The following is a 22592-nucleotide window of genomic DNA, read 5'->3' on the forward strand; positions in this document are numbered from 1 at the left end:
TCATAGCGAAACACTTATTTTTGGACGTGAAATAACCCATGCCTTTGGATAGGGCTGGCTATGTCGAGCATTCTTAAATAATATCGAATCAATTTAAAGGATTTATTCTTGAATCATCTTCTGCGGGTTGTTTTTCGGTACAGGACACTGAAATGTCGACCGAGACACAAAGTGCACCCGAAGAAAACCTTCAGGGTATGTAACTGTAATGTTTGCATAAACAACGAGAGCTAACGTGAGCCTTTATGCATTTATGCTTAAATTCACTCAATATTAAATAATACTGCAGGAGTTAAAATTTCAATTTTACAGCATGTTTTTTTTTTTTTACCTAAAACTTCAAGCTCTGAATATAAAATATTACTACAGTATATATGACTAAGCTGTCAGTTAGATACTAAATTAGTGACCATGTCCTTATTTGTCATGCTATATGCTTCAAATCCCACTTTCACATAACATTTAAAAATTATCAAATGGTTATTAAAATTTCACGGGCATGAAATGTGCCAAAAAAGATGCAGGTGTGTGTAACACCACAGGCATGACGCATGTGCTCCGACTACGATAATAAAAATGGAAGCACATATATGAAAGAGGAAGTCTTTTGCAAGAGTATTTCATAATTAGTGTTTCACTGAGCCGTTGAAACAGTGTAACAGCGGTACGAGACGCGTTCGAATTTATCATTCAAATTCGAATTCCCTTTGATGTGTGCGCGACACAATGCAGACATAAACAAACGCACGCAGGCACGTTCGCACTCTCTTGGGAAAGGAGGTGGAGGTTACGCAGGCCTGATTTCATTGGATGATGAATATGGAATAAAATGACCTGACGTTGAGGACGTAATTAGCGGTCATCATGAGCTATATATAGAGCTCTGTTTATTTTTCCTCTGGCTTGCTAGGTCGAGGCTCAAGTGCTGGCTGGCATACCCTGATGTTTATCTATATATTTATGGTCGCTGTGTCATGCCAATGCAACTGATTCATGCCTAACCCATTTTCAATGTCATGATAATGACGTTGATGCTAATAAAATATTCATAACAGGTTTTGACGTGTTTTGCTTGCAACACTGGAACAAACATAGATTCTTATTAACTTTCACAGACCTAAGCATTGATATTAATGAATATTTTCTTTTTTCCTAATTGAAAGTTTTAGTAAGACATTTTTATTATCTATCTTATCCATCCATCAATCCATTCATCCAGTCGATATATATATACCGATCAGCCACAACATTAAAACCACCTGCCTAATATTGTCTGTGTCTCGTTTGGAAGGCTGCGTCCTCCTGAGGTCGCATTTGTCGGCCGCCTCCTTTCAGAAAAGCGAATAGGACACTTCGAATGCAGCCTTCGAATGCGACCTTTCACGGGAATTCGGAGGATGCTTGAGGTGTATCCTTCGTGGGCACTCACAACCCACAATTCTTTGCTTCAACGGAAATGTCTCAAAATATAACGCAAATTTGCCCGTAAATATGATATTCAAACGCAAGGAATGTTAATTCCAAAGATGAAGTACCTCAGTAGATGAGTATATAATATATAATTAAAATAATAATTTATTAGACTAAAAGTACACCTGTAAAATCTATTTTCTTTTCTCTTTACATCATTATAAATGTACCTCATACATTCCCTTCCAAAGGGACTTTGTTCCCTTCTCACTCAAAGCACTGGCGCTTGTTAAAGAGTGGCGTGCTGTCATAGCAACCATGTTACATTCGGTTTCCGTTTGTCCTACGAAGGCCGTCTCCTTTAAACGAGGACGCTCGGTATACTGCAGCCTTCAAAGGACGGGTCCTACCTAGCACGAAGCCTTCGAAACCAGACACAGCCATTGTGTAGGTATCCCTATTGACACCAAAACAACGCCAAGTCGCATCTCAGAATAGCATTCTGAGATTATATTCTTCTCACCACAATTGTACAGAGTGGTTATCTGAGTTACCGTAGACTTTGTCAGTTTGAACCAGTCTGGCCATTCTCTGTTGACCTCTCTCATCAACAAGGCATTTCCATCCACAGAACTGCCCCTCACTGGATGTTTTTTTGTTTTTGGCACTATTCGGAGTAAATTCTAGGAGATCAGCAGTCACAGAAATACTCAAACCAGCCCATCTGGCACCAACAATCATGGCACAGTCCAAATCACTTAGATCACATTTGTTCCCCCATTCTGATGGTTGATGTGAACATTATCTGAAGCTCCTGACCCGTATCAGCATGATTTTATGCACTGCACTGCTGCCACACGACTGGCTGATTAGATAATTGCATGGATGATTGTTGGTGCCAGATGGGCTGGTGTGAGTATTTCTGTAACTGCTGATCTCCTGGGATTTTCACATACAAATGCCTTGTTGATGAGAGAGGTCAACAGAGAACTAGACTGGTTTGAACTGACAAAATCTCTCTCTATATATATATTAGTATATTTTAACATTAACCAATATTAATAGACTATAATAATAAAACCTCCATACAACATAGTACTATAAGAACTACCATATAAAAGATTACAATCTTATTCCCTTATATTATTTTGCTTTTGCCTGCAGGTTCTTGGGTGGAGCTGCATTTTAATAATGGAGGCAGCAACACGCCTAAAGGAGCTGCAGAGGATCAATCTGCTAGCACTGCTCCTAGTGGAGACCTGGAGAAAATGCTGCTGGATGCTCAGCACGAGTCGGGCAGGAGCAGTTCCAGGGGCAGCTTACCATGTGACAGGTCAGGATGACCAGTTTTTAATCAGTCATATGCTATTGTGTTTGATTTATATACAGTCATGAATGCATTGTTTATGTTTAGAGTGTGAACTGAAATGGTGTATTATTCCTGGCAAGGGAACTTACAGAATAGCATACGCTTGTGAGATGTTAAAGGAATTATGTTGTTCCAAAAGCTTGTATGCTGTTATATTTGGTATTTTAAAGAGCATGAGTTGTATAAACTACTTTTATGGTGATTATATGACATTTTTTGGAGCTTGACAAAAACTATGAACTGTCGTTGTATGGAAAACAGCTGTGTGAATATTTTTTTCAAAAATTCTTTTTTTGTGTTCCACAGAAAGTAATAACAGCATACAGGTTTTATACGACATAGGGATGAGATTATAATAAATGTTGTTTCAATTTACTCGCCAGTCCTCCAAGATCTCAGACTCCTTTGCATCTGCGCAGGGGCTCAGAAGTCCACAGCTCTGGAGAAAAAAACAGCTCACAGGTGAAAATGAGCAGCAGCTATTACCGTACTGTGACTTAACTAACTTCGGTTACTAGTGCAGGATCTAAACTATCGAGTTTGTCATAAAAGGAGTCTCAAACCTGAAGAATTGCTGTAACCAGGATTATCAGACCTTTTCTTGTGGCTATTTACAAATGAAAGACCTAAAGGTGCACTCAGTAATTTTTTCCTCATTAAAAAATTCAATGAATTGTAATTTTGCAAAATATGTAGGAAATAATGACCACTCACATTAAAATGAAGACTCCAGTCATATCAGTAACCTAATAAAAGCTGTTTTATTCTACATGGAGAGGGTCCACACATGGGGGCTGCCATTTTAGAATCACATGACCAGCCGAATACTACTCACTAAATCTCAGTAACCATCCTGTTATTTGACACTTTCACTCATTGATTGAAGTAATCATGGCTGACTGTGAATACTACATTTCTACAATGGCATTTGAAACTGAAAAGAATTCATTTTAAATGATGCTGCATCCAAGCTGCTAGGTGTCAGTAAGTCCACGATGACACAAAGAAAAGTTACTGAGTGCACCTTTAAATAACAATACAACATAAGACAAAAAAGTAATCTGTTAGCCATCTTTTGTGAAATGACCCAAACAGTATATTATTGTAATCAAACCTCAGTGTCTTGCAACAAGTGTGAAATGATCTGTTCCAAATCTTATTTTTTTCTTGTGGTTTGGGTTTAGTCAGAGGAAGACTATCTGGAGCGCAGAAGAGAGGTGGAAATTCTGATGAAGAAAAACGCAGACTGGATATGGGATTGGTCGAGTCGACCCGAAAACCTGCAGCCTAAGTATCTGAAACTTTTAGAAATCTACTCAATGTACAAACATACATCATAATGTAATAATGGCAGTCCATGCTCGCTGTTGGGGGTTATGCTCAAATATCTGATACAGTAAATGTCTTTGTAGGGAGTTTTTGCTGAAGCACCCGAAGCGCTCCAGCACCCTCAGCATAAGGAACACCAGTATGATGAAGAAGGGAGGGATCTTCTCAGCAGAATTCCTCAAAGTTTTCCTGCCCTCTTTGGTCCTTTCACACATCCTTGCTGTGGGTCTTGGGTGAGTAATTTGATCAAACCCCTAACTCTACAAACCCTAACGCACTTAACTTGTCCCACACATTTGAATGATACCTCAAATCGTGCTGCTAGTTGAGGAGAGGTGGAATATTACTTTTCTAAACAATCAAATTTATGATGTTTGCTTGGCAGATGATAAAATGGCTAAAACAATCCAATGGATTTTCATTAAAGTCATATGTATGGACCAGAATATCACATATTTAGTCATTATCAGACTTGTGGGTGGGATCTTTTGACTTTGGCCAGTAAGCAACCACCAAGAATGGGCAAACAGCTCGCATTTTCTTCCGAAAATGTAAAATAGAGTTTTGTTAAAAAGATTGTTTTCTGAGCACAAGGCCTTAAGCCTTGTATTTTTTGGACTTGGATATTAATAATCCTTAATTAATACACATTTAATGTACAGCACAGGGGCAGGGAATAAAAATATCCATGTTCCGATTAATCGCAGTCTTCATTTGAACAATCCTGATATTGATTCTTAAAATCCCAAATTCAGTCTTTTTCTTTTACTTTAAAGTTTACTTCTTACTAAAGTAAACTGCTTACTGTGGGCCCTGTTATTCATTCTTAAAAAGAATAATTTCGTAATTTACCAAGTCAGAAGGTTCACTGTAAAATTTAAAGCGTAAGCTGAAAGAGAATTGTTTGTTTTTTTTACTTGTTAGCAAAATGGACATTATAAATGAAATATACCTAAATTAATCAGAATTGAATCAAATCGTATAGGAATCTAATCAAATCGAAAAATCTGTATCAATACCCAGCCCTAGTAAATCTTCAAGGTTTGAAGTCCATTAAAGGAATAGTTCACCCAAAAATAAAATTCTCTCATCATTTACTCAACCTCATGACATCCCAGATGTGTATGACTTTCTTTCTTCTGCAGAACACAAATTAGGATTTTTATAAGAATATCTCAGCTCTGTAGGTCCTCATAATGCAAGTAAATGGGTGCCAACATTTTGACGCTCCAAAAAGCACAAAGGCAGCATAGAAGTAATCCATACGACTCCATTGGTTAAATCCATATCTTCAGAAGTGAGATGATAGGTGCGTGAGAAACAGATCGATATTTTAAATCCATTTTCTCCCTGCCCAGTATGGGGCATATGCATGAAGATTGTGAATCACCGAAAACACAAGAAGAATGTGAAAGTGGAGATTGAGCAGGGAGGAGAATTTATAGTAAAAAAGGAATTAAATATTGATCTCTTTCTCACCCACACCTATCATATCGCTTCTGAAGACATTGAATGAACCAATGGATTACTTTTATATGGACTATGCTGTGATTTTTGGAACTTAAAAATGTTGGCACCCATTTACTTGCAATGTATGGACTTACAGAGCTGTGATATTCTTCTAAAAGTATTAATTTGTGTTCTGCTGAAGAAAGAAAGTCATAGACATCTGGGATGGCATAAGAGTGAGTAAATGATGAGAGTTTCCATTTTTGGGTGAACTATTCCTTTAAGGTGTACTTTTAAAAATATTTCAGTATTTTACAGTAACATATACAGTAAATGTGTCTAGTGTACTTGTTTTTTGTGTCTACCCTCTATGTTTTGGTCAGTAGTGGACGTGGTCTGCGTGCTGGAATGCATGCTAGCGTGCTCTGGAGGTTAGCATGACTTAGCACTTCTCGGCTGTTAGCTCACAACTCTGCTAACGCAAAAAGTACTCCACAGATTTATGACTGCTTTCAAAGCAGCACTGAAAAGAATGGAAAATGAACCTGCAGTATCTCTGAGAAAGAGCTGAAACGTATTTGTCTGCTTGTCTACCGACCTAATTCACTTCAAAAATGTTCCAATGCAAATATATAGTGACCTCAAAAAATATTTGGACACTTAAGCCACACTTAAAAATGCCTGCATTTCATTGTATTAGATACAAGAAAAAATGAAACCAACTGGCAAGCAAATGATGCTTGAGCTTGTCTCAGAGCTAACTTCACTTTTCCATTAATTTAATTATTAACACTGTTCCTAAGGTCATTTTGGTAGATGTGTGAAGTCAGTTCACACAGGTGTAGTTCAGCACCTTAGTTAAGTGTCCAAATACTTGTCATCATCTATTGTTTTATATTTTAAATAGGGCTGTCAATTTAACACATTAATTCATGCAATTAATCATTCCCCCGGGTCGTAATAAGGAGTTTTATTACCATAGGAGCAATAGACCTGTTCAGGTTGTAGTCCAAAAACCCAGATGATAATTAGCATTTTTGAGCTACGGGTTCTCTTGGGATTTTCCTATGTGTTTTTATAATGGCAGTTTGGGATTTATGAGTAAAATAAGGTCTGTGGTAAACATTACTTGAAGATTCTATGATGTTTTGTTCTACAGAATAAATGACACACAATCATAGCCTAAACATGAATTTTGAAGCCGTCATGTGTTTTAAAAAAAAAAAAAAAAGTATTTTGCTAACAAGTTGCTAAATAAGGACTATGACGGTTTTGTGTTTCCTCAGGCACATACACTCACAAGCTTTTGGTAGTTGTAGTACTTATTTAGCAACATGTTAGCAACAATTGTATTTTTAAAACATGGCGGCTTTAAAATTCACGTTTGAGATATGACTGTGTTATTTATGTTGTAGAACAACCCATACAAAAGTTCTGACAAACTTGCAGCAAATTTACCACTCATTATTTTCACATGCAAATGAGCTTGCGATTCGCCACAAATGTTTGCCAGAAGTTTGCAGCTACTCACCAGTAGTGGTGATCCTGCTGCAAAATATTTGCGGCAAATTTGCCAGAACTCTTGATTTTTGTTAGGGAAAACGTCCAAGTATCTGCAAGTAGTGTTTACCACAGACCTTATTTTACTCATAAATCCAAAACTGGCATTATAAAAACCCTTACAAAATATCTAGAGTTCTGGCAAACTAGCCACAAACTTGCCTCAAATTTGCCACTCATTTTTTTCACATGCAACTGAGCTTTTGATTCACTGCAAATGTTTTCCAGAAGTTTGCAGCTCTTCACCAGTAGTGGTGAACTTGCAGCAAACCTTTGGCAACAATGGACAGTTTGCCACAAAGCTCATTTGCATGTGAAATAATCAGTGGTGAATTTGCTGCAAGTTTGCGGCAAATTTGCCATGAACTCTCAATTTTTGTAAGGGAACCCATCGGAAAATCCAGAGGGAACCCATGGGCAATTAGCCTCCTGGGTTCGCTGGCAGGCAACAAATGCCCTAACCCTGCCCCATCCCTAATCCTAACCATATGGAGCCTGTATGGCTGAGTACCCTGCCAGGAACAACCTGAGGCACCTTTCTCCCATCACAAAAAATTGACATTATGGCTGAAGTAACACCTTCATGTTATTACGAGTCCCAGTCAGCAGGAGGCAGTAAGCGCAACTTCAGCTCTATAGGCAATGTGCAGCTGTACAGACAACAAACCATCCAATGTGAGATGCTCCAAAATCGTCCATCTGACGCATGCACATATACACGTCCTTACAATAAGTCTATTTCGGACAGATTGACGAATTCAATTGCAAATTGCCAATTTTATTATATTTATTAAATTTAGAATTATTTACATATAATTATTCAATGATTAAATATTGAATCATTTTTTAAGGGGCCTTTCTCTGCAAATATTGATATATGCGATAAATTTGATTAATTAATCAGCATATTATGTAATAAATTAAAAATATTAATCAATTGACAGCCCTAATTTTAAAACCTCCAAAGAGAGGTTAGAACTTACCAAAGTTCTTTTGGTAAAATATTGTGTGTCCTTGTTCTATCTTTTTTTTTTTGGATTTTTCCCCTTTTTTCTCCCAATTTGGAATGCCCAATTCCCAGTGCGCTATAAGTCCTCATGGTCGCGTAGTGACTCGCCTCAATCCGGGTGGCAGAGGACGAATCCCAGTTGCCTCCGTGTCTGAGACCATCAACCCGCGCATCTTATCACGTGGTTTGTTGAGCGCGTTGCAACAGAGACAGTGCGTGTGGAGGCTTCACGCCATGCACCGCGGCATCTGCGCTCAACACACCACGTGCCCCACCGAGAACAAACCACATTATAGCGACCACGAGGAGGTTACCCCATGTGACTCCACCCTTCCTAGCAACCGGGCCAATTTGGTTGCTTAGGAGACCTGGCTGGAGTCACTCAGCACACCCCTGGGATTCGAATTCCAGGGGTGGTAGCCAGCGTATTTTACCACTGAGCTACCCAGTCCCTGTTCTGTCTTTCTTTTAAAATAAATGCCACTTGATTTAATATTTTTTTCTAATGGTTAAATTTTTAAGAATGCTTAAGTGTCCAAGTACCATTTGAGGGCACTGTATATATTCAGATTTATTATATATGCATGTTATACACAATTGATCAATCTCAGTCTTTTCTAAAAATATCTTCTTCCTTTTTAGGGTGTACATTGGAAGGCGTTTAACTACCTCCGGCCCCTTTTAAGGGAACGCTAAAGGAAAAAACACACAAGAAAAATCTCATATCCGCACATTCACCATCTCAGCTGCTTTGTCTTGAATCGGTGCTTGTGTAGATGCAGATAGGACGAGGTAACATGACACACTTCCTCTCCCTGGTTGTGGGCCACTCTGTCTCGCTTCCCCCTTGTGTATTCCACTGGCCTTTCCCATTGTTCCTCTGCAGCACATAATGATGCCAGTTCATTACAGGGCCGTCACTGCGGGGGAAGGTCAAGTTAGGCTCATAGGCAGATAATTAGATGTTCTGCATCCTCATAATTTTGTATTTTCTTGCACCAAGACTACTTACAATATTGAGAGGATCATAAAAAGGGGGAATAAAGGACAAAAGAGAATTCCGAAAGGGTTTAATGGAAACAAATGATCACGGGATGCTGGATTCAGAGAACTCTATTGATGTGGTACCTGAAATTAAGGCTTTGTTCACACTGCACATAAATATGATTTGTTTTTTGAATCCACTGACAGTTCACACTGTCATTTCCTTTTATTTTTCAGACAATATAGTCAATATCCATTGTATCTACAGTACATCAGTTGCTAAAGTAAAATGCCAAAAGACTAGAGGACGGAAAACTGGAAATTTTGTCCTTGCTCAAGTTTTTCTTGATATCTCACGGTTCGAGAGACATAAATGACCAAAAACGGCTCACTCGTTCACTCATTCATTACATAGTGAATGTCACAGTAGTTTGCTGTATGAGGAAAGAGTGAGCAAAAAATTTGTATTTGGGCACAGCTACAGACAATATTGCACATCTTTTGACATTACATATGCATTTCGTCCCAAATGATAAAATAAAATCCAATTTGACCATTCAGACTAAGATGCATTCCTGATTTTAATCAAGATTTCAAACCACATATGGATGAACTTTGAAGCAGCTTTGTAAAAATTGGATTTCATGTGTTTTTTTGATGTTCAGACAACAAACAACTGAACAGATTAGTCCGATATGCCAACAAAATTATCAGATTTTTGCTGCATGTCTGAACAAAGCCTTAGACAGTGAATTGGGAAGAGATTTTCACCTTTCTGGACCATATCAAAACAGGGATCGTATCAAACTTTAAAATAAATCTCAACATTTGATTAAAAAGAAAGAAAAAAATAAACAGTACATATATATGTATTATCTTTTCAAGTCTACAATTCTCTGTGCTATGAGGCTGTTTCTGCATTTATAATGTTTTGAACACCAAAATGCCCGTTTGCTTTGGGAATCTGGCAGTATACAGTATTATCTACACTGCCTGGCCAAAAAAAAAAAAAAAAAAAGTTGCATACTCTAATATTTCATTGGACCGCCTTTAGCTTTGATTACAGCGTGCATCCCTCGTGGCATTGTTTTGACAAACTTATTCAACGTCACAACATTTATTTCAGTCCAGAGTTGCATTCTTTTTTGGCCGAGATCTTGTACTGATGACAGGAGAGTCGAACCACTCCATAGAGTCTTCTCCAGCACATCCTTAAGACTTTCAATGGGGTTATGGTCAGGACTCTGTGGTGGCCAATTCATGTGTGAAAATGATTCCTCGTGCTCCCTGAACCACTCTTTCACAATTTGAGCCCAGTGAATCTTAGCATTGTCATCCTGGAATATGCCCATGCCGCCAAGGAATAAAAAATCTATTGATGGGATAATCATTCAGTACATTCAGGTAGTCAGCTGACTTCATTTTATTGCATTGCTGAGCCTAGACCTGACCAACTGAAGCAACCCCAGATCATAACACTGCCTCCAGAGGCTTGTACAGTGGGCACTATGCATGACGGGTGCATCGCTTCATGTGCTTCCCTTCTTACCCTGATGCACCCATCGCTTTGGTACAGGGTAAATCTGGACTCATCAGACCACATGACCTTTTTCCATTGCTCTACAGTCCAATCGTTATGCTCCCTAGCAATTTGAAGTAGATTTTTCAGAGTAGCCTCAATAACAAGTGGCTTTCTTATGGCCACATAGCTGTTTAGTCCCAATCCTGTAAGTTCTCGTTGCATTGTGCGTGTGTAAATGCTCTTACTTTAAATATTAAACATAGCCGTGAGTTCTACAGTTGATTTTTTATGATGTGACCAAGCTTCCACAAAGCTGATAGTTCACCACTATCCTTCCAGGTTTTAATAATGCATTGGAAAAGTTCTTAAGCCCATTCCAGTGATTTCAGCAATCTCCTTAGTAGTTTTCTTTGCTTGATGCAGGCCAATAATTTGCCTCTTCTGAAAAACAGTAACATCTTTTCCACGACCACGGGATACGTCTTCCGACATGGTTGTTTAAGAAATGAGAAGCTACACACTGCATCAGTTAGGGTTAAAAGAATTGTTGCCAGCTGAAACATATTAATCACTGCAATAATGATCCAATCATAGGCTCTTCAGTATCTGCTTATTTAAATACAAACAGCAACTCTTTTTTTTGGCCAGGCAGTGTAGTATATACAGTGCAACCTTTCTCTGTAAAGCAGTCATTTTCATATTGTTTAAAAAAAAAAAAAAAAAACCCAAGCCAAAGTTGACCATATTAGCTCACCTCCACTGAAATTACAAATAAGGTACAAAATACTTCAAGATGACTTGAGATGTGTATTTACCGATGTTGTTTAAGTTTGCCTTAATGCTGAACTGAAGTGCAATCAGAAATCATGTATCTGAACGGTCAGGCTTCCAGCCCAAAGATTGCCTTAAACAGTTCATGAATCAGGCAAGGGAGTATAAGGGAAATTGTGTAAAATTGTGCATGTTTTGTAGTCTTTAAAAATCAGATTCGGTATATGTGTTAGTTTCATAGTGGTTTTGTATCAAAAGATGAAATCAACAGAAATAAATGTTTTCCAAATGTAAGAGTTGTCTTGGATTCTTTAAAATGTCTGTAAATCAAAGGATTCAAACATTAATTTATCTTAAGTGATATTAAAGGAGATTTCAGTTAAATGTCACAGCACTTTACAGTAAGGTTGTATTTGTGAACATGAACTAAGAATGAACATACTTTTACACCAGTTATTATCTTGGTTGATGTTAATTGCAACATATAATAGATTGTTTTTACCATAAGTTGTACACATAAACCCTTCTATTGCATGTGGGTCATTTTTGACCCAGGAGAGGTAGGTAGGTCATTTTTAAATACCACATAGTTTTTAGTACGGGAACCAAACTTTGACTGTCAAGACTGTCAAAATACACAATGATATTATATAATATATATATATATATATATATATATATATATATATATATATTTTTTTTTTTACATTTTTTTAATACAATTGTTTGAGATAGACATTAAAAAAACAAAACAAAAAACTGTTACATCTTTTGCGTTCGTGGGTCAATTATGACCCGGGCATCAATTGTGGCTTTACACATGACATTATGTCGATTTCTTTTTTTTTTTTTTTTTACATCTATGAATGAGATTTTTTCTTATAAACAATTCACTTAAATTCAGCATCTTTCCCATACTCTCTCACGCATTTTTTGTCTCTCACTGGGACTGTATCTTGTTTAAAAACATGCACAAACACATACAGTCACACACAGACACACACATTTCTGTACAAAACAGACATGACAGATGTAACAAACATAACAAATAAACTAAATCAAAGATACTATGGCCTAAAGGGCAAGATTTTGTTCATTCACACATTTTACTCTGCAGACATCTGATGCCGAACCAGCTTACAGTATACTCACGCATCAATATACGGTAGTTGCAAGTAAATAGAATAGATTTAGCTTAAAAACATGGCAAAGAAGTATTAATGTTGTATAGCGTTATACAGTTGTGCTGATGATGTTTAGTTGAAATAGAATATGTTTCATAACTTTTGACCACCAAGTTGAAAAGAGCAGTTATGAGTAACAGGAAATTCACTCAAATTACTAGTAATTCTCATATTAGATGTTAATATAAATAGTATATTACATTTAGATAACATTTCACAGAAATTTATAAAAAAAAAAAACATGTATCACATGTATCACACTGGTTTTGCTGTAGTTATTGTATATTTTGAAATTTGAAAGAATTTCTACATTTATTTAAAAAAAAAGGCATATTAATTAATAACTTTTATTTTATCAGTTAACATGCCAAAAATATCAATCTTTCTACATGTATGAACAGTTAAGAACTTATTAATGACTTGCAATATAGTTTTAGATGAAACCATGGGGTTATGAATGATTTATGAGCTTGAAATCCACCGGGTCAAAATTGACCCCCAAATGCAAAAGGTTTATGCAGATTCTGAACACAATAGGAGGGTTAACAGAAGCTTATGCATTATGAACTAACAATGATCAATTATATAGATTAACATTAACCAAGATTATTAAATGCAGTTTAAATACACCGCCTGGCTCAAAAAATGTCACATACTCAAATATTTCTTTGGACCGCCTTTAGCTTTGATTACGGCACGCATTCGTCGTGGCATTGTTTCGACAACCTTATGTAACATCACAACATTTATTTCAGTCCAGAGTTGCATACATTTTTGGCAGAGATCTTGTATGGATGACGGGAGAGTCGAACCACTCTGTAAAGTCTTCTCCAGCACATCCCGAAGACTTTTAATAGGGTTATGGTCAGGGCTCTGTGGTGGCCAATTCATGTGTGAAAATGATTCCTCATGCTCCCTGAACCACTCTTTCACAATTTGAGCCCAATGAATCTTATCATTGTCATCCTGGAATATGCCCGTGCTGTCAGGGGAAAAGAAATCCATTGATGGGATAATCTGGTCATTCAGTACATTCAGGTAGTCAGCTGACTTCATTTTATTGCCACATAATGTTGCTGAGCCTAGACCTGACCAATTGAAACAACCCCAGATCATAACACTGCCTCCAGAGGCTTGTACAGTGGGCACTATGCATGAAGGGTGCATCAATTCATGGGCTTCCCTTCTTACCCTGATGCACCCATCACTTTGGAATAGGGTAAATCTGGACTCATCAGACCCACGTGACTTTTATCCATTACTCCACAGTCCAATCGTTATGCTCCCTAGAAAATTGAAGTCGTTTTTTCCGATTAACCTCACTAACAAGTGGCTTTCTTGTAGCCACACAGCTGTTTAGTCCCAATCCTGTAAGTTCTCGTCACATTGTTCGTGTGGAAATGCTCTTACTTTCACTATTAAACATAGATGTGTGTCCTACTGTCAATTTTTTTACGATGTGACTTCAAGCGTTTTAGTGATCTCCGATCACGACCATTCAATATTTCTTCCACAAAGCTGATAGTTCACCACTATCCTTCCAGGTTTTAATGTGTTGGACAGTTCTTAACCCAATTCCAGTGATTTCTGCAATCTTAGTCAATAGTTTGCTCCTTCTGAAACACAGTAATATCTTTTCCACAACCACGGGATACGTCTTCCGACATGTTTGTTTAAGAAATGAGAAGCTACACACTGCATCAGTTAGGGTTAAAAGAATTGTTGCCAGCTGAAACATATTAATCACTGCAATAATGATCCAATCATAGGCTCTTCAGTATCTGCTTATTTAAATCCAAACAGAGACTTTTTTTTTTTTTTTGGCCAGGCAGTGTATATTGTTCATTGTTAATGATACCTAAAGCATTAATGTTAACAATTTCAACTTTATTGTGAAGTGTTACCCAAAAAGCAAAATGAACGATTCCATTTATATTCAGGGAGTAACGATGCTATTAAAAATGATTTTTCCATAATATTATGATTTAAAATACCACTCATGAATTTTTGCACTGACACATTTTCATTTGGGAAAAGGGTTGCATCTGTGCATCAAATTTTGTTCCCAGCCTTAGTTTCTACACTAAATTGGATAAAAATGCACTATATTACAAAGTAGTGTACATTTACAAACAGTATATTCTTTGCAGTAAGCTAGTTCCAAACAAGCCTGCTAAGTTTGCAAAGGCTGTTTAATATGATTTGAATAAGTGTTGCGCAGAGTTTTGATTCAGATAAACACAATTAAAATTTTATTTAACTTTGGTCAAAAATAATCAAACAAGTGTACACTTTCACAATGTTAGCATCATCATCATTTAACAGGGAACAAGGTCTGTGAGATTTAGCCGACCTGTCAGTTCCTAGATTTAAAGAGCGTCACAATCAACTATACAACAACTTTGTCATTTTCAACCGTTAAGTAACATTTTTCATTTTCACATCAGTTTTGTAGCTGCTGGTCAAACTTCAGCAGAACAAACTGTGTCACTGGTTTCTTTAAACCGTGTCCTGATGCGAGACAAATCCATTTAGATCAATTTTCTGCACAAATATTTCTTGCCCAAACTTTTTTCTTTTGTACAGGAATTGACACTGCAAGGAGTATCTCAAAATCAGCACATGATCATTGTTTGACATGATTGACTGGAAGAAAGACAGTTTTGTCTTAAAGGTATAGCTCATCCTAAAAGGAAAATTCTGCCATTATTTACTCACCCTCATGTTGTTCCAAACCCACATGACTTTCTGCTGTGGAACACAAAATAAGATGTTATGCATCTCAATCACCATTCAGTTGCGTCGCATTATTTATTACACACATTGAAAGTGAATGGTTTAAGTTCCATGAAAAAAAAAAAAAGGTTTGGAACAACATGAGGGTAAATAAAGGACAGAATTTAAATTTTTTGGGTGAACTATCGCTTTATAAGAGGCACTCAACACATTGTTTTTGATTTGAGTGTTCTACGACGGTCACTGACAGTATGTCTCTATTAGCACTGAAAATACTAAGCTGCACGAACTGTAGCAGCACATAAACGGACAAATGGAGTGTTAAAAAAAGGGCAAAAAGGGTTTTGAAGGGCACTGCATTTGGCGACTGGGGACATTTAAGAGCTCATCTAGTCTTCGAGGTTACTGGGTGCGAATGATTAGGACATACAGACAGACGTAAGGCGGTAGAAACCCTTTACAGAATAAACAAAGAAAATCCTCTAATACCAAAATGAAAACTGAATCGAAAGCAAAACTGACGGCAATACTGAAACTTATGGCAAGGTCCTCCATCATACAGTGCAACCGCAAATTCAAGTAGTACAATATGGACATTTGCTTCCCAAATGGCAGATTAAGAAAGGAATTCTCTCTACAACTCAGTTTGGTTTGCCGATCTTCCATGTTTTTGAATTCTTAATAATCACTAATTTATTCAGCTCATTACTTAAAAGGAATGTTCCATTTTCAATACAAGTTATGCTAAATCGACAGCAATTGTGACAATGTTGATAACCACAAAAAAAATGTAAAAAATAATAATAATTGACTCGTCCCTCGTTTAAAAAAAAAAAAAAAAAAAAAAAAAAAGTGGTTACAGTAATGCACATACAATGGAAGTGAATGGGGCCAATCCATAAACTTTTAAAAACACACCATTTCAAAATTAAAGCCACAAGACATAAACATTATACATGTTACCATGACTTTAGTCTGTTTTAAATCTGTTTTGCATGATTTTAGTGTGGTAAAATCACTTACAGGGTTCACGGCGTTGCGTCGTCATGGCAACCAAGTTGTACTATTGGATCAAATTTTACAGAGATAAGGTTAGTAAGCTATTTTATTGCACTAAAATCACGTTAACGCATTTAACGTTTACATCTTGTGGCTATACTTTTGAAACAATTCATATTTTAACATTTACCAACTGGCCCCATTCACTTCCATTGTAAGTGCCTTAATGTGAAAGCGATTTTTGCTTATTTTTAAATTTATTTTTTAATAAACGAGGGACGAGTTGAATATATTCTGGTAATAATCATGCCACAAATACTGTCGACTGAGCTCAACTTGTATTGAACCCAGAACGTTCCTTTAATACACTGCAAAAAAATCATTTTCTTAATCAGTATTTTGGTCTTGATCAGTAAAAATATCTAAACATCCTTAAAGCAAGACAAATTTACTTGAGAAACAAAATTGCTCAAGATACTGACTTGTTTTCAGAGAATGTCTTAAATTAGGTTTACACTCCTTACCCCCTAGGCCAGGGGTGTCAAACTCGGTTCCTGGAGGGCCACAGTCCAGCAGAGTTTAGCTCCAACCCTAATTAAACACACCTGAAGCAGCTAATCAAGGTCTTCAGGAGTGCTGAAGATTACGAGGCGGCATTTTAGAGCACGGCTGCGACCCTCCAGGAACTGAGTTTGACACCCCTGCCCTAGGCAATGTTTTTGTTTTAAGCATAAATCCACCAAAATTTAGTGAGGTTTAAGCTTAAAACATGGGGGGAAACTATTTGCCAATTGCACAAGAAAGCTAAGCTTAAGATATATTCTCAAAAAACAAAATACTGATCAAGAAAATGAATTTTTAGACTTGTTCGATAAAAAAAAAGCAGGCTGCGTTTTTGTTGATGTAAATCAGTACATGGCAATTATTTCATATTTTTGGGTGGAATTCCCCTATAATGCTGCCAATATGGGAACAGCAGGTTGATTTCACATTTTTACCATTGGCGCTCCAGATCTACATGCAAATATAAAACTTAAAATCATACATACCTGCTCACAATGTAGAAAACGCTTTCTCTTTGTAGTTATGTTACTTTTATTAAGTGGTTTGACACCAGATGGTGTAATATATAGATACAGTCAGTGAGTAGATATTATAATGCATGAGAAAACAAGAAAAAAGTACAAAATAAAACCAGAACAAAAATAAAAACAAAAACAACTGTCCACTGACAAAAATGGAGACCTGTTTTAAGTGCTTAAAAATGTAGAACATCAAGGCCTGAGAGTTGGGCCAGGGGAAGGAATGTTAACAGCCGTGAACAAAACATCATGAAGGCCTGCATTTGAAGTCAAACAGTGAGTACATACTACTTTGACAGCGAGACGATACTCATCCTGTGGTGTGTTCCATACTTTTGGTCATCAAATCATAAAAACGTAAGGCTCAGCCGAAAGACGAATACATGTACGACTAGATCTAGCCTTTTAATGCTGATTGGTGTTCGTCAATTCCGTTGCTTGAGGTTCATATTGGCGTTCTCCTTGCTTTTTGGTGTGTGGGGGGGGGGGGGGGGGGCATTTTTCTCTTACAGATTTAACGACTAGGCTTAACATTGCAAAGTACAAGACTTTTCGAGTGTCCTCCGATCTGTGCCGGGGGAAATGGGGATTGGGGGGGGGATATTTCTTTATCTTGATTTTGTTTTTTTTGTTTTCTCTTCTTAAATCACTCTCTCTCTCTCTCTCTCTCTCTCTTTTTTTTTATTTATTTATTTTTTTTAATTAATTTTGTCCTGGAATATATACAGGTTGTTGGTGGCGGCCACAGCTATGACGTTCTCTTTCGGGTGCCAGGCGGTGTGTAGGATCTTCTTGTTGAAGTCCAGGCTATCCACGCTGATTTCGTCTTTCTTCCGTTTGCCGCCGGTGCAGACCTTGCGCGGTTTGAGCATGGCACGGGGTTTACTGTTCTCCCGTGAGGCCTCCAGTGTGATGTCCCTGCGCGTGTTCCTGTCAAACATCCTGAAGAAGTTGTTGTAGGAACCCGTCATAATGGCACTGGAGAAGATAGAATCAGAGAGACAATTTGGACTAATCAGAGAGGGGGTTAAAGAATATAGAAGATTAGGTGTTATTTCCAGGCAACAGACTTACCGTTATGCTCAATCACATAACCACCTGTGAGGTTACCTAAAGGCAGTTTTTTTCAGGATTTGGCTACATTCACACCACAAGCCAAAAGTATCAAATTCAGACTTTTTGATCAAATTCAATTTTTTTGTGTGATTGGTTTGAACAGGCAACGCTCCTGAAATCCTAAACCTGCATGCGTAAAACACACTGGTATGCGCGTCAGAAGTAAACAACAAAATAAATAAATAAATGGAGGCCAAGCGAAGGCCTGCATAACATCGCATACTGATTAATTATGAGGGTGAACAAACTAAAAGATTTTCAATAATGGTATAAAGAACAATTCTCCGCACAAAACCTGATTAGACCTCTCTCTTAAATACCAAAATTCGCTTTAAAAATTTGCCATTATAGCAGTGTAAACTCTATTATGCTTTTGTTTCACATTTAAATATCTTAAGTAAAAAACCGTCTGAGTGAGTATTATTAACTCAAAATAAATTAAAATTGCTAAATTATGTTCAGGAAGAGGATGCCTTTAAATATAATCTAAAATAACTCTATAAATCTGACTAATCATACTGAAGTCCCAAATACGCATCCAATTATTTCCTAAATATGTAAGTGGTCTAGGTTGGATTTGAAAATGTCAGATTCAATGTGTTCTTTGCTTTTCTTCCAAAACACTAGGGCTGGGTATCGATACAGATTTTCTAATTTGATTTTGATTCATATGGGGATATATACATTAATAATGTCCATTTTGCTTACATATGAAAAAAAATGTCTCCAAGCTAATGCTGTTAATTATTCAGTGGACCTTCTAAGTAGGTAGGGTACAATGGGGCTAAAGGCACACCTTAAGGAAAATTAGCTTTTTTTTCTGGTCACAAAGTGTCTCAAGATTAAAGAAATAAATGTATTATTATTGAATACTGATGGAGCAGCACAATTTGAGTGAAAAGAAATAGCAACAGAAGGTTGTTTTGAATAAAAAAAATTTTTTTTTCAAAAGGTGGCGAGAGAGACTTTTACCCCACACCTGGGGTAAAAGGCTCTTTCACTTGGGGGTAAAAGGCCCCTGGAAGGGTGGGGTTATAGCGATATAGTGTACATACGGTGCAAAAGTTATAGTGCATGATTTGTCAACTTGTGCAATTATTTTTTAGACAACAAGATGCTTTTTTGAGAAACAAATTAAGATATTGCTTACTCCAAATAACCACTTCAGAAAAGGGTGCATAATTTCTTGTTCATTTCAATCACATTTGACATTATTACATCTTATGTATTCTATAAACAAATTAATCTCCATTGTGATTGGATCTGTCACTGTGAGCCCACTTTCAAAATGTTTCTTATCAAATCTATTCGCCAAATGCTATCTTTTCACTTATTGGCCAATTATTGTTTTATATATATATATATATATATAAACATATATAAATCACCTTGGACAAAATTGAAAATGACAAATAAGTATTTTGTCCCAAAATAGATGATATTTTCCAAGATATTCATTACCTGCATAAATGTACAAGATTTAAAAAAATACATAAAAAAAATAAAATATTAGATCAAATTGACTCAGAATCAACCTTTAGACATTACACGCAATGATCTCATGGAAGAGGAAAATTTTGCAGTTCATAGTGACAAACAGATGTTTAGGAAAGTGCTGTGGTAGACTTTGTTGCTATTTAGTGTTTTGGAAGAAAATAAAATCAAAGAAGCCTTTTACCCAATGGACCCTTTTGCCTCGTTGTACCCTACATTATATAAAATAGACATTTTACAAATTATATTGTATTTGTTTTTTATCAATTTGGTACATTTTAGCTTTTTAAAAGTGAATGAATCCCTGTATTTCATGAATAAATATGATATTTTATTGCATGTATTATATTTTGTTACATTTTTACTGTTCAATGCACAATTTGTACTATTTACAAGTATTTACATTGTTTGTAGAACCGGTGCTAAAAATCGGTACCGTCTCTTTAAGAAAACCAGCAGTTGTTAAAAGCATCTGTAAAGAGCTTGGTTTCCAGCCACATATTTTTTTTTGTGCATTTTTGGATAAAACACATAAAAATGTATACGCTCGCTTGTGGTGGATACATTTTTTATTGGGTAAGAAGAAATGCGCATAAACTATGATGGAAACACATTAACCGAATAAACTCATATCGGATTTATTAGGAATACAAGGTGTGCATTAAAAAAGTAACGTGACTGAATAACTCGTTCATAACTGGACTAAGCAGCGGACCAATCAATCATCGCATTTGAAATGTTGCTCTGGTCATCCTGAAATAACGGTGTCCTGAGAATTCAAAGCCTGCAAAGATTTTGCACAGCAAATAAATCGAATGAACTGTGCCGTAGAGCAGGTTTATTGACACTTTTGAAAAATATATTATACTCAAATATATTCCGTACGACAAAGACATAATAAAGGAGGAAAGCACAAACACATAGTGCTCCCAGAACTGTGTGACGCGCTGTCGCTCCCAGACACGAGACAAAGTTCTTTACAATGTTTTGTCTGAGTGCTCTAAAGTAAAAGTATTTTATTAATAAAATTTCTCCGGAAGTGACAATTTTGTTGTTTTGAACCCATGCAGGGTTGCTGCAGAGTTTTTAAAATCAAATTTAAGACTTAAGACCTTTTTCAAGACCTGAACAAATCAAATTAATACCGTATCCCCATACCAAAACAAACCCACACAATCTCAAAATAAATCAAGTCTCACAGACTCTTACTTAAACAGGCAGGAGCACACATTCAACATGGCCTTAACATTGCTTATCAGTAAAACAGGGTAGGATACACTACCGTTCAAAAGTTTGGGGTCACTTGCCTGAAATGTTTCTCATGATCTTAAAAATCTTTTGATCTAAAGACGTATGCATAAATGTTTGAAATTAGTTTTGTAGACAAAAATATAATTGTGCCAAAATATTAATTTATTACAAAACTAAAATGTAATAAAAAAAAAAAATAAATAAAAAAAAGGTTTTGAAATGGATGACTTGGATTGAATAATTTAGAAAAGCAGCCAATAAGTGCCCAGCATATAGATGGGAACTCCTTCAATACTGTTTCAAAAGCATCCCGGGGTGATACCTCAAGAAGTTGGTTGAGAAAATGTCAAGAGTACATTTCTGCAAAAAGTGTGGCCACTTTGAAGATGCTAAAATATAACATAGTTTTGATTTATTTTGGATTTTAGTCACAATATAATTCCCATATTTCCATTTCTATTATTCCATAGTTGTGATGACTTTACTATTATTCTAAAATGTGAAAAAAATAAAATGAGTGACCCTAAACTTTTGAACAGTAGTGTATATTCAAGTTTAAAATACTTAAGACATGTTTTCCACATAAATATCACATTAAAATTGTTTATGTACCATTATATAAATAAATACAAATTAGAGGTCGACCAATATTGGATTTTGCTGATACGATATGAGTTGAAAGGTAATTAATCTGCCAATAGTTTAAAAAACTGGAAGCCTTTATTAAATGTTCTTAGTCTTTCCTTCCTGTGATGGGGAGGACCAGACAGAGGCTACAAGAGCCCAAAATGAATTATTTCCAGATGCAGTTTATGGTGCAACCAAAATAATGATAACCAAGGGAAAAAAGAAAAAAAGATGTGATTCATAGTGCGGAACTCTTAAGTTTAAAAGCTGAAATACACTGGGGACTCTTATTTTGACATTTATGCACTTCACTGCATCCAGCTGCTAACTCGAACAGATAAGAGATATAAAAATGTCACTCTTACAATAATCTATAACGTATTGGGTTGGAAACGCGGCTTTATTTGCACATTGTTTTTGCAGCGATGTGGTTTTTTGAGTAAAATTAAATTCGCAACTTGGATGGGGAAAAAAGCTAATGAATGCTTATTAACGAGGGAGAACTAGAATGGCTCAATCCTCATCGGTTTTGTTTTTGACTGAATAGAACAGAAAGGGTATTAAGAAAATACATTATTCAATGACAAATGGATATGCGTGGATCTCATCTTTGGACACACATTACACGGAATGTGTCATACCAAACTTAAACTCTCAACATGCAGGGAATGGATGCTGAACATCTTCGCCAATATACTAA

The 22592-nt window shown here is 36.5% G+C and overlaps 2 protein-coding genes across 2 annotated transcripts in view; one reads left to right on the forward strand and one right to left on the reverse strand.

Moving 5' to 3' along the window:
• The first annotated feature begins 51 nt into the window (after window positions 1-51).
• On the forward strand, window positions 52-11697 carry LOC127423647 (BCL2/adenovirus E1B 19 kDa protein-interacting protein 3-like). Its single transcript, XM_051668150.1, has 6 exons — window positions 52-195; window positions 2575-2743; window positions 3163-3241; window positions 3964-4070; window positions 4192-4341; window positions 8769-11697. Exons 1-6 carry the CDS (start codon window positions 153-155, stop codon window positions 8809-8811), a joined length of 591 nt encoding a protein of 196 aa, XP_051524110.1. The 5' UTR covers window positions 52-152; the 3' UTR covers window positions 8812-11697.
• A 6201-nt stretch (window positions 11698-17898) lies between these two features.
• LOC127423644 (serine/threonine-protein phosphatase 2A 55 kDa regulatory subunit B delta isoform-like) overlaps window positions 17899-22592 on the reverse strand; it is a 31635-nt gene continuing 26941 nt past the window's right edge. The window contains exon 10 of the mRNA XM_051668146.1: window positions 17899-18382. Within this exon, the coding sequence (XP_051524106.1) occupies window positions 18103-18382 (280 nt within the window). The 3' untranslated portion in view covers window positions 17899-18102. The remainder of the gene's footprint in view (window positions 18383-22592) is intronic.

The sequence above is a fragment of the Myxocyprinus asiaticus genome, chromosome 32, assembly GCF_019703515.2.
Source record: "Myxocyprinus asiaticus isolate MX2 ecotype Aquarium Trade chromosome 32, UBuf_Myxa_2, whole genome shotgun sequence".
In the NCBI taxonomy this organism is placed as follows: Eukaryota; Metazoa; Chordata; class Actinopteri; order Cypriniformes; family Catostomidae; genus Myxocyprinus; species Myxocyprinus asiaticus.

Bases quoted from the DNA above. Each gene is read 5' to 3' on its own strand.
- LOC127423647 (XM_051668150.1), top strand. From the start codon at position 153: ATGTCGACCGAGACACAAAGTGCACCCGAAGAAAACCTTCAGG. The intron at 2,744-3,162 runs GTCAGGATGACC...TTTACTCGCCAG, and splicing joins GGCAGCTTACCATGTGACAG to TCCTCCAAGATCTCAGACTC. The intron at 4,071-4,191 runs GTATCTGAAACT...ATGTCTTTGTAG, and splicing joins CCCGAAAACCTGCAGCCTAA to GGAGTTTTTGCTGAAGCACC.